General features: G+C 44.2%; 1 protein-coding gene across 1 annotated transcript; it reads left to right on the forward strand.

Annotated features, from left to right (window-relative positions):
• The first annotated feature begins 398 nt into the window (after positions 1–398).
• LOC104056463 (solute carrier family 22 member 2) lies at positions 399–11660 on the forward strand. The gene is made up of 11 exons (XM_009557717.2): positions 399–895; positions 3007–3110; positions 4187–4341; positions 6466–6634; positions 7611–7725; positions 7839–7945; positions 8062–8276; positions 8713–8821; positions 9197–9309; positions 10152–10251; positions 11508–11660. Exons 1-11 carry the CDS (start codon positions 485–487, stop codon positions 11572–11574), a joined length of 1665 nt encoding a protein of 554 aa, XP_009556012.2. The 5' UTR covers positions 399–484; the 3' UTR covers positions 11575–11660.
• The last annotated feature ends 1016 nt before the right edge of the window (positions 11661–12676 follow it).

A 12676-nucleotide genomic window follows, 5' to 3' on the forward strand; every position in this document is an offset into this window, starting at 1 on the left:
TGTGGCTCAGCATAGAGACGCTTCTGTTTCACAGTGTAATCGTGTATTCTTTATAGAACAGGGTTGATTAGACTTGTTCATACAAGGTGCCCAGCGACTGCTACACTAGACTTTTAATTTGTTTGCATGTTGTTGGAATTCTCCATCTATGCTTGCTCCTTAAAATTCCTCTAACTTGAGGAGCTGGTTTAGGTAGTAAAAAAAAAAACCCAGAAGTGATGTGTTTGTTAGTGGATTTTCTGGAGAAAAGGAATGTATATGGCCTGATGAGTTAAATATGAATTCGCCCTGGCTGAATTAAGGCCTGATTTCAAATGAAACCTTAAAAAATAATGCTTGCAACATGTGGTTTAATAATTTATGGAGTTAGTCTTGACTTTTGGTCAAATGTCTTTGTTACTTAAATAGCTTTGCTGCCAACCAAATGTATCAGTGCTGCAGTGAAGACCTAGGATGAATTTTTTTAGGTGATTTTGATGCCAAAATGCCAACGCTAGATGACATTTTAGAGATCATTGGAGAATTCGACAGGTTTCAGAAGCAAACCTTCTTTGTTCTGTGTTTGCTTTCTGCTGCCTTCACCCCAGTGTATGTGGGTGTTGTCTTCTTTGGGTTCATCCCCGAGCATCGCTGCTTCAGTCCTGGGGTGGCTGAGCTGAGCCAGCGGTGTGGCTGGACCCTGGAGGAGCAGCTGAATCACACGGTTCCAGAGTGGGGTCACCATGGAGCCAGTTTCAGCAGCCGCTGCAGGAGGTACGAGGTGGATTGGAATGCGACGGGCATCAGCTGCACCAACCCCCTCAGCAGCCTTGTGGGCAACCAGAGTACTGTTCCTCTTGGTTCTTGCCAGGATGGCTGGGTCTACGACTCTCCAGGAACCTCTCTCGTGACTGAGGTAAAAATCAATGCTCCCCTTACCTTGTTTCCCCTGTTACAGACAAGCTGAGGGACATGGGAGTAGGTTGATGTAGCCTTGGCTGTCTTAAAAAGACACCTGCTTTCCTGAACGAGGGATCCTCTTTTGCTGTGAACTTGTGCAGGACACTGCAAATTGTCTTCCCTCTGCCCTTGCTGTGAGGCACTGCCTTGGCTGATCAGGAGGTTTTTATCTCCTGTTTAAAAGCGAAGCATATTTCAGCAAATAAATCCCCAGGTAGATAAAGTCCAGTTCTGAATGAAACTCCCATCACATGAGAGAGGGTTAGATTGGTGGAGGTGTGTAAACAATGTGTCTGAGGGAGCAGCAGCTCGCAACACTGCAAACAACCAACTGATCCCTGAGCTGGTGTGCTGCACAAACCTCCTAATCTTGGGATTCATGCCCAGATGTGAAGTTCTTGATATTTTCTTTTTTCTCTTTTTCTCTCAAAAAAGCCAGTGGATATTCTGTGTTCTCAGAATACGTGCGAATAAACTGAAAATGGTTTTTAAGCTACCAAGAGGACTTTAGGGGTTTTGGTGCTTTAACTTTAAAAATAAATCAGTATCTGAGATGATAAACTTGATTTTGTTCATAGCAAGTTCCTCCAGATGGAAGTTGATGTCTTCCCCCATAGATCTAGCACAAACCCAAGAGCAGGTAAATTCTGTATTCAAGCAACTTCAGCATTTATAGTTTTGTAAGATAATGGAGCTAGATTTTAGATGTACTGTAAGTGTGCTTCTTTCTGCAAATTATGGACTGTCTAACGTTAAATTGAGGAAATGAGGCACCAAAACTCTTCAGACTCCAATGTGCACCCCACAAACAGAGGGTGACAGGGCTTCTACAAAGCAGCAGCACAGAAGGCACATCTTGCTGCAAAAAGCTTGAGCAGATGCTGTGGTCCAGATGCCCCCATTATGATCTCTTGAGATTGTGGGGAATCTGAGAACTTGCAGTCTGTGTGGATTTGTGCTGTTACACTCTCACATTGGTTGTCTTCCTTTTTCTTCTGAAGTTAGTGCAAGGACAGGCCTGGCAGCTGTTTCCTTCACAAGGTAACCGAAGAGGTCACATGCCTCTTTGTACATTTTGGCAATGTGTGTTCCTTCTGGATGTGATTGCTCCCATGAAGGCTCTCCTGTCCTGTTATGGCTCTGGAAGCCAAGTGAAGGAAACGGTAGTGCAGAGTAAAGCATGTTACTTTGCTTGAACAAAAAATTGACACATGAAAGCATATCCTTATGCATAAGGATATATTTATGTTGATTGAAGATCCGTAGTTTTGAATAAACCCAGCTGTCTGCAGGATGGGAAGGATTCTCAGTCATATTAGCACAGCTTTTTAAATTAACTTATTTTCCAGTAGCTTCTATCTATGTATCTACTTCAGTAAGGTATGAGAAGTAAGGTCAGATGGCAAGTATACGCGAGTGACCCTGTGGTGTAAAGCTTGGCCCTGTGGTGTAAAGCTTGGATGCAAAATGCCTGGTCTCTGGTTAAACTGTAGGAAAGTTCAGCTGAGCAAAAGGCCAGATCAAAGAGAAATGGGGGGTAGATGCAAACACCTCTTCCCATCCTCCTTTGAGGAGCCAGTGCTCTGCAGGAAGCAGGACAAAGTAGGCTTCACCATTTAGGATACAATTAGTGAAGTCACCAGCCTTAGTCTTGAGGGCTCTGCAGGGACTATTGTGGCATGTGAGGGCGTGAGACAAACAGAACTGCTTAGAAATGTCACAGTCATCTGCCAAAAAAGCTGTTTGAAAAGCTCAGGGTGATCACCAGGTCCACACTGCTTTGATCTACACAAACTGGGGTCCTGACCTTGACAGCTAATAACTGATTTGTTCTTTCCAATAGCAAGAGATGAGACACGAATAGGAAATACCAGAAAACTGCTCAAGGGCTTCATCCTGTTTTTTAGTGTTGGACACTTAATTAAGTTGGTAGGGTTTCTGGGCGCAGATAAAACAGGCATTGACCCAGAAACAAGTTTAAATCTTTAACTGAAGCGAAGAAGACTTGTTGGATGTTTGACACCCTCTCACTTCACCCTTTTGCTTCTAACTGTGGTTAATTTTCAGTTTAACCTGGTGTGTGAGGACTCCTGGAAGCTGGACATCTTTCAGTCTTCTGTGAACGCTGGGTTTTTTGTTGGCTCCGTAAACATCGGCTACGTAGCTGACAGGTATGTGTGGGCAGACAGTAAAACCCTCTGACCTCCCTTATCAGTGTTCAGCAGCTAAGCCTAGGTAAAGGCAGAAAAAGGTTGTGCAACTGGTGTCATCTCTCTTCTTCTCAAAATAAGGTCAACCACCTGAATGTTCCATCACAGTATTAGGAGTGGGTACTCTCTCTTGGGCCATACCTGGTGGTTCACACAAATCTTTCTTGCTCATGAGTCCTGCAGAGCCTGCAAGGGCTATTTTAGGACCATACACCCAAAACTCCCTACTGTACCACTCCAGAGCCTGAGGGTGTTAATGAACGCCAGGAAACGCTGGCTTGGATCTTGGAAACATCTTACTTCCTTTGGAAAAACTTTGAAGTAGTAGCTGCAGAGATTGCCAGATAGATACAGCAGGATTGCCAATTTGGAAACCCCTATGTCTTGGCATCCTTAGCAGCCCTGTTCAAAGCCAGAAGAGACAGCCACTCTTGCTCAGGTGGCCAAGGTTAAAAAGAAACAAATGCTGACATTTGAAAGCCCCTGTTTTCCCCACCTTGTTCTCCTTTTGCCTAGAGACTGTTAGTACAACAGATTCTGAGCTGCTCCAGCTGTGAAATGCAGCCCATTCACAGCAAGATCCAGACATACAAGATATTTAAGGATGAAGATCGGGGTGTATAAATCTGTTACCCTGATGCATGCAGACATATCAGAATCATAATATTATCATAATATTAGCTCATTCTTACTTTTCACCCCATTAGAAAAAACAAATTACTAGGCTGCTTATTCTGAAATTTAGATAAGTCTTATCCCAAGTATATGCAAATACGAGACTACTGCTGCTCTTTAGTTTGGGAAGAATCAAGAAGCCTGAAAACCTTTGTGGAATTGCAGAGTGATGGGCACAGTAATTTTTCAGGAGATTGAAAAGCAGATAAGTGAGTAATAGGCTAAGAATAAAAGTCAATATGCATCTATCCCTTGTATAACAAAGTTAGATTTTTTTCCCAAAGACGCGCAAAGCGCTTATGTTAAATGCTTAGGTTTTCATGACAAGTGTTTCACTTTACTTGTATTATCTTCCAATCCAGATTTGGCCGTAAATTTTGTCTCTTAAGTACGATTCTTGCAAACTTTGTCTGTGGAATCCTTCTGGTCTTCGTGCCCACCTACCTGTGGATAGTCATCCTCCGCTTCTTGCAAGGGCTGGTCGGCAAGGGCTGCTGGATGGCAGGCTACATCCTGGGTGAGTTCAGGCCTTTTTCCAGGAGCAAGACTGGCTGCAGAAAATGAAGACAAAACCTTCCAAACAAAAGCTATTTAAAAACCACCTCCCATGGCTTTTAAAAATCATGTATGCGTGGTGTTATCAAAGAGTTTTCTCCCTTCCTAACTTCTCAGGATTTTTTCAAGCACTGTTATTGGGGAGAAGCAACAGTTGCCTTCAAATCTCAAGCAAGCAGTGATATTTTAGAGCTGTTACCTCAAGGCAGGCATTCCGTGACATTGCAGCTCCCATTTGCAGATCTGGGCTCCCAGGTTCCCCTGCCTCCCCTTGCCCAGCAGTTGGGAAAGTCGGTGGTCCCGGGACAGACCGCAGCTGCTCCAGCCTCCCAGACAGGGTGATGACAGAGGAGGCCATTAGAGAAACAGGCAGAGGGTGGAGAAAACTGGAGGCATTTTTATGACCCAAAGAGCATTAAAGGGCAAACAGAGACTTTACAGCCTAAAAATAACCAAAGAACAGCATGTACTTGTGGAGAAAAAGACAAGCTGCTTGGGTATCTGTGTATTTGTCTGAGTGGGGGCCAACCTAGGGGATTGCAAAGCAACACGAGGAGCCAGCCTGCGCTGCTGCTTTTCCCAGCACCTTGCACTGGTTGTGTCTGGTGGTGAAGCACAGCAGCATGGTTGGGGCCAGCTCAGGACTGCTTCCTGGTGCACAGCAGACCTGCCTGGGACTTCTCTGGTGGGGAGTTCTCCGGTGAGGTTCTTGTCAAAAAAAACCCCAACATGAAGCAGTGACTAAAGCAATAAATAAAAAAAAAATCAATGCTACCCAACAGAGCTTTGTCTGGACTTAGTGGCACTATCAAATAGCTCCAAGTGTTCAAGTTAACGGTGATGGTGGTAAAAACGTAAATGTCAACACAGTGAGGATGTCTTGCTAATGCATTTGTCTAGGTCATTGGCATAAATAAAATAAAATCATTTATTCCACAGTCCAAACTGTCTTCTGCCAAGACATGATTGTTCCTTCCTGTGAATATTCTAGATGCTTGCTTGGCATCTGAAATCTTTCCCTGGCACAAATGAAATGTTCATCACCTCTTCTGGGGAACTTCATGTCATTTCAGAGCATAAAATTGCTTTCAGGACAATGACTTGCCCTGTGCTGACATTTTCCTTGTCACTTCTGGATCCTCCTGGAAATTCTCTCATGACAGAGAAGTCACCCAAAGAGAGAATCAGCTCCAAAGCCTGTTTAAACTTGTATCTTTTCTCTAAAGGCTGCCAATACCAAAATGCTTAGGGAAGGGTACAGGGACAGAGCAACCTTGCTATCGTGTTCCCTAGGACATCTGTCTATCATTCAGCTACGTTTGGCTCAATCCTGCTGATCACAAGGAGATGTCTTTGTCTCTGTACATCGTTTGGCCAAGCAGTGTGAGCTAATTCGTGTCTCCAAAGCTCAGCACATCCTTCAGTTGCTAAATAACTGCTTTCTTGTCTTTTTCTATTGGTTTACTTTGAAATCACACAGATGAATGCAAAATTTCGAGTGTACTTGTGCCTGCCTGCTGGAATATTTACTTTTAGCTCTGTATATGAGCAAGACAACCTGTGGGGCTATCCTGTGATGTACAGTTGCAAAGCACAGATGAGGCGTGAAGCCGTCCAAACTGGGAAGCTGCATGCCTTCCCATGGTACGAACATTTCTTATACGTTTGGGAGTGAGAAGCAGGCCGTAAAGGTGCACTTAAAAAATAATGTATTCTGTTTAGTTATTGGGTTGAAGAAATTATGTAGGCTGGCGTTTTACAACAAGATCCATCTGTGCACTTTGAGGAATGTTTGATTTTACTTGGAGATTTCTGCACCAGAGGATAGTACTGGATGCCTTAGGACAGTGAAAGAGTGGAAGCAGTATTTTCTCCTCTGCTGAGAGTCTGGGTGATACAAAAGCAAACCTTCCTCTGCAAACACCAGGGGATTTTTGAGGCTTTACGCTGGGAAGCCCAGTATTACTAAAATACCTAAAGGTGCTAGCACAGCATTGGTCTTCCATCATCCCGGTGGAACAAATTACTTGTGCACTGAGTGGTTGTGGCTGAGCAGTTGTTCACCTGTCTCTGTGCATGTTTGCAGTGACAGAAGTCGTTGGTCCAAAGTATCGGAGGACAGTGGGCATCCTCTACCAGGCAGCCTTCTCTGTTGGGCTTTTGATCTTTGATGCCATCGCTTATGCCATCCCTCACTGGCGGTGGCTGCAGCTCACCGTCACCCTGCCGAGCTGCTTCTTCCTGCTCTACTATTGGTAAATGCACTTTCATTCTATCTTTGCCTGTGACTCAAAACCCAGGTTGTCCTACTTTCTGAAGCTCGATTCTGTGGGAGATTTGGCACTGCTTTTCAGTTTTGTGTACCTGTTAGTGCAAAGAAGAGGTACACAGCAAAAAGCAGAGGGAAATAAGACCCCTCAGCAACTCAGATTTCATTGCTTCTTAGCCTCTGCACCACACCTGACTTGTGTTTAAAAGACAAACCACTGAAAAACACCGAGGGAGAGTGATTCAATATAACTAATTATCTCCATTAGCACTTCATAAAGTGAAAAATGCCTTGACATAATTTAGTAGATTCTATACTGAAAAGATGATTATTGAGAGATTGTTGAATGCTAACCTAACTGTAACAGGTTGTTTACATGTCCTTCTAAGAAAAAAGTTTCAGCTTTTTGTGGTCTAACCAAAAGGAGGCACGTGGCTTCACCTTTGGTTTGGATTCTCTCCTCTCTTTTTGATTGATACTTTTCAGTTTGAGTGCTTTGGACTTGAAAATTTTTCTGCATGGGTCAAGAAGCTAGGAATAGTAGAAAGAAACTTGTCTTTCATTTTGTCTATTTGTGAATTTTTAAGCCAGTTCTCGCTTGTTTACTACTTCTTAATCTGTGATGGTACAGCTGAAAAATGGTGCTCTAAGAGGAACCAGTTTGTGGTGAACAGACTGAGTAAAATGGTAGGACTGCTCTTGCTCAAAGCCCTTCCCTGATTTATCTTTAGTAAGCTCATTTCTGACTAAAGCCACTACAACAACTACTTCTTTTACCTTTTCATCAGTGGAGTATGATATGTTTCCTAACTGGGTGGGTGGAGAGGAACACACAAAAACCCCAAAAAACCAATCCCCCCACCTGCCTCAATTCAACCAAAGCACTCTTTCTGCAGTCTCTGTACATGGGAACAATATGTAGGCTTTGTTTTGGTGTGTAACAGCATTTACTCGCATTGTAGGTGCCTCCCAGAGTCTCCCAGGTGGCTGATATCCCAAGGCAAAAATGACAAAGCTATGAAAATTATCAGTGATATGGCTAAAAAAAATCGGAAGAAGATGCCTTCCCATTTTGAGGTGAGCTCGGGGTTTTTCTTGTACATGTAAGTGTGCATCACAATAGTCCCTTCCATCAGTTCCTCCCAGTGTAGACTTACTGTACTATATACTTTGTACTGGCTTTCCTGCAGGATATTAAATTTGAAGAGGAGGATGATGGAAAGCAAAGTCCTTCAATCTTTGACCTTGTCAGGACACCACAGATGAGAAAAAACACGTTAATTTTGATGTACAACTGGTAAGAAGATAATGTTGGTGAGCTGTTCTTGAAGCTCTGGTTTTGACGTCTGCAGCAAGACACAGACCTCTCTTCTCTGATTAACTAATAAAGCTGGGATGCTCTTCTCTGCCCAGGTTCACAAGCTCTGTCCTCTATCAGGGGCTCATCATGCACATGGGAGTAGCTGCTGGGAACATGTATCTGGATTTCCTCTATTCTGCACTTGTTGAGTTCCCAGCTGCCTTCATCATCATAGTCACCATTGACCGTGTCGGGCGGAGGTACCCCTGGGCTGCAGCAAACCTGGTGGCTGGAGCTGCCTGTCTTGTCACGGCCCTGATCCCAGAGGGTAAGTTACCTACTTGAGGCCACGTGGTGGCTTCCGACTGTGGTGTTGTCCCCTGAGAACAGCATCCATCTCTCCCACCCTCTTCCTGAGGTCCAGCCCTGAAGATCCACAAACCCATGCTAGCCATTGGGTGCTGCCTGACTAACTTTTAGGAGCACTTCTGGTGCTGCAGAAGTGAAATGAGGTTGATTTGTAGGACTGCTAAGAATAGATCTGGAAGCACCCCAGTACCCTGAGCTGCTTTGGGAGGGTCCTTGGGCCACAGTGCATGCAGTGCTGACCGTTCCATTCCCTTCTTCACACAGCTGAAACAAAGCCCCTTAAAAAATCAAGTAACATGAGATTAGAGGCTCCCTAAAATAACACTGATGTATTAATGGGTGACAACTAAACCGCTGGGTTACTTCTAAATGTCTTGAATACATTTTCTCTGCAGACATTCATTGGCTAAAAGTGATTGCTGCTTGCATTGGGAGAATGGGAATCACAATAGCTTTTGAAATGGTTTGCTTTGTAAATACTGAGCTGTATCCAACATACATCAGGTAAATGCATCCTCCTCTCTGTTGGTGTTTGACCCGGAAACAAATAGTTGAGGCTAATGTGTGTGCGACATTTTGTACTAAATTAAGTTATCCTCAAAAACTTCAGAGCTACGTGAGTACTGCTGAACCTAAAGTAGGTGGAGCACAATTAAAATGCTTTAAAAACGTAGATTAATAAAGACAACATATGTATTTTAAGGCAGGTAAAAACTCATGTGACTGAAGTAAAGGGGAAAAAGTGGAGAAAACCAGGGTGTGGGTGAGGGATCTAAAGTGTCATGCTAGGGCTTGGAATTGTCCTGTGTAATAGTCAGAGTTGTGATCCATCCCCTTCCATCCTCTGATGATAATGTGATCCCTTTGCTGTTGAACCAGGAACCTCGGGGTGATGGTTTGCTCCTCCTTGTGTGATATTGGTGGAGTCATTGTACCATTCATTGTCTACAGACTGACAGAAGTCTGGCCTGATCTGCCACTGATAGTCTTCAGTAAGTGCCACCTCACTTCTTTCACCAGCTGCTCCTGGGGTTCAACAGTGAGGCGCAAGTTTCAAAGGGATGGAAAAGCATCTGAGGCAGTTGCCCCAAATTCAGCAGAAGCCCATTCCTGTCTATAAAAGCAATAGCTTTTTGCTGACAACAACCTTGCGCTTGCTTCTGCATTCATGTCTCCTTTGCCCCTATTGTTCCTTGAATTTTAAAGGAAGACAGAGGTGAATAGAGGTTAGACAGATGACAAAGAACTGAGAAACATTATAACAGTTTGAGATTAATATTTTGTTGGATTCCAATCTGAAGAATGATTGCTCTTCTGTGAGGTATATTGTCTCAGTCCTGGAGCCAAACCCTAGAATTTTGCATAATTGTCTATTTAATGGAGTACAAGCGTGGCTGTTATACTTCAGCTTTTCTGGAAGTTAACTGGCTGTTGTTCAGCTATTTGGAAAGAGTTCAGTAAATAAATGCAAGATGAGTGTTTGCAGACCAGTGACCTGAACTCATAGGTCAGGGTCTGCAAAACTTTTCTGGAGAAGTTAATCATATTGTGTAGGAGATAATACATTGTTCATGTGTTTTCTAAATATTCTTATGTAAACAGTAGAAAATTGAGTCTGTTTCCTGACATGCACTCAGACCAGCAAGGGTTCTATCCTTTTTTCAACTCTCTGTCCAGGCTGAGATGCCCTAGTTCAGTGCATAACTTGCAACTCATCTTGTCCAAAGAACAAAATAAGACTGTTTGAGTCCTTTGTGCCAGGGCGTATAAAATGGGTTTATGCTGTAAATTGGTGTAAGCTAACAAGCCCTTTGTCCATCTGTTTGTTTTGAAGCTGTTATTGGTTTGGTTGCGGGTGGATTGGTGCTGCTTCTACCTGAAACTAAAGGAAGAGCTTTGCCAGAGACTGTTGAGGATGTTGAAAACTTTCACAGGTAAGTTAGAATGATGAACTCTTAGAACTTTTCACTTGAAATTGTGCAAAATACCTGTGCAGAATTCCTTGGGGAAGCCCAGGGCTTACTTGGCTGCCTCCTAGAATTGCTAGGTAAGTCCCAGACTCCAGCTGGAGAGATTTTGTACTCTCTTTAACAAGTCATCTAAAACAAGGCAGCCTGGGCCTTTGCTGACCTGTGAGTAACTGCACTAGACTCTCAAACCTCCAAAAAAGGGCAGTCTTTAAAGCAGCTACTCATGTGGTGAGTGAAGCACAAGTATATACTGAGGAGCCAGAGCAAATTTAGAAGATCTGAGGATTAGATCATAGAATCATAGGATCACAGAACATTCTGAGTTGAAAGGGATCTTAAAGATCATCTAGTTCCAACCCCCCTGCCATGGGCAGGGACATCCCACTAGATCAGGCTGCCCAAGGCCCCATGCAACACCTCCAGAGATCGGGCATCCACAGCTTCCCTGGGCAACCCATTCCAGTGCCTCACCACTCTCATAGTGAAGAAATTCTTCCCTATGTCTAGTCTAAATCTGCCCCTCTCCAGTTTACACCCATTCCCTGTAGTCCTATCACTACAAGCCTTCGTAAAAAGTCCCTCCCCAGCTTTCTTGTAGCCCCTTCAGGTATTGGAAAGTCACTATAATGTCTCCTCGAAGCCTTCTCTTCTCCAGACTGAACAAGCCCAACTCTCTCAGCCTGTCCTCCTATGAGAGGTGCTCCAGCCCTCTGATCATACTTGTAGCCTCCTCTGGACCCATTCCAACAGTTCCATATCCTTCTTATGTTGAGGATTCCAGAACTGGACACAACACTCCATATGCAGTCTCACAAGAGAGGAATAGAGGGGCGGAATCACTTCCCTCGACCTGCTGGCCATGCTTCTTTTGATGCAGCCCAGGGTACGGTTGGCCTTCTGGGCTGCAAGCGCACATTGCTGGCTTGTGTTGAGCTCCTCATCAATCAGTACCCCCAAGTTCTTCTCTTCAGGGCAGTTTTCAATCGCATCATCCCCCATTCTGTATTGAAATCAAGGATTGCCCTGTCCTAGTTGTAGGACCTTGCATTTGGCCCTGTTGAACCTCATGAAGTTCTCACTGGACCACTTCTCCAGCCTGTCCGGGTCCCTCTGGACATTCTCTTTGAGGAAGAAGCAGAGCAAGTGAAGAGCTTGAAATTAAGGTTCTCACTGAACATCTTCATTCCTGGTTTGCTGCTCACATTTTGTTATTCTTGCAGGCAAAGTGCTCCAAATGCCAAAAAAATCTATCTCCATGTCCAAACATCAGAAGTAGCACACGACTGAAGAAGGCAGAACTCTTTCTGGACAGTCTGCTTTAGGACATTAGCATGGAAAGGCAATTTGAAATAAATACTTTTGAAAGTCTTGTCTATTTTTCTGTCTGTCTATCTTTTATTTACAATGTTTGTGTTTTTCTGATGGGATTGTCCCTATTACTGTGTTGCTGCTTCTCTCTCTGTACACTATTCACAGCTGGGAAATTTTCATAGCAGCTGTATGCACCTCAACATGGGGACAGATCTTAACTTGGGGATGGTGGGGTACATCCCAACAAAACTGTATAAGCCTTCACAAACTCATAGAGAGCTCTATCTTTACCTGTTCGGAGGAAGCAGCCCTGCAGGAGCATCCCCTTGGAGTGAACTGGACTCAGGTTTGGGGACCTGCAGGACTCTGACCAGGGATTTGGCCATGGCTCCTGAGCACTAGGGACAACACAGGATCTGTCAGGAAATGTTTGGCACCTTTCACAAATTTCGTAGTCCATCCCATTCAGCAACTGTAACAGTCTTGCTGCTGCAGAGTAAAACAGGCAAAACGGTACTTTGACTCCCCTTCACTGTTTGTGTTGCTGGTCCTTAGCACTGCTGGGAAACTCTGGTTTTCAATAAGGATGCTGTAAGCATGGGACAAGATACTGCTGCCCTTTAATGATCATCTTCAGGGAGAGAGCTCCCACTGAACAAAGTATTGCTGGACTCTTGCAGGCAGGGTGAAATTCCCCCCTGGATCTCTTCTTGATGTGGTAGTAGAGTGACCTTGACCTTGCTTTCGACTGGTCTGAGCCTCAGCTAGTGTTCTGTGTTGCTGCGAGGCCCTCAAAGGTAGGGAAACAAGTTGTCCACTGAAGCACGGCCATAGCAAGGTTGCTCTGAGAAGAGTAAGGACAGATCAGGAATGACATGACTTGGGCCTCGGCAGTTGCAAAACTAGTATTTGCTTCACAGTCAGAGGGGAACAAGCTGGTTCTGAGATGTGCGAGAGGGACAATAGGGATGTAATTGTACGTCCTGTGGATCTGGTGTCCTGTTGTTGCAGCAATATCTCTGTTCTGCAATGGAAGAATTCTGTCAGAACACCTCTCTTTATTATAGTTCACTGATTC

The sequence above is a fragment of the Cuculus canorus genome, chromosome 3, assembly GCF_017976375.1.
Source record: "Cuculus canorus isolate bCucCan1 chromosome 3, bCucCan1.pri, whole genome shotgun sequence".
Classification (NCBI taxonomy): Eukaryota; Metazoa; Chordata; class Aves; order Cuculiformes; family Cuculidae; genus Cuculus; species Cuculus canorus.

Excerpts from the sequence above, each read along its gene's own strand:
- LOC104056463 (XM_009557717.2), top strand. The coding sequence starts at position 485 with ATGCCAACGCTAGATGACATTTTAGAGATCATTGGAGAATTCGACAGG. Across the intron at positions 896-3,006 it reads GAACCTCTCTCGTGACTGAG|TTTAACCTGGTGTGTGAGGA; the intron begins GTAAAAATCAAT and ends GTTAATTTTCAG. Across the intron at positions 4,342-6,465 it reads GATGGCAGGCTACATCCTGG|TGACAGAAGTCGTTGGTCCA; the intron begins GTGAGTTCAGGC and ends GCATGTTTGCAG.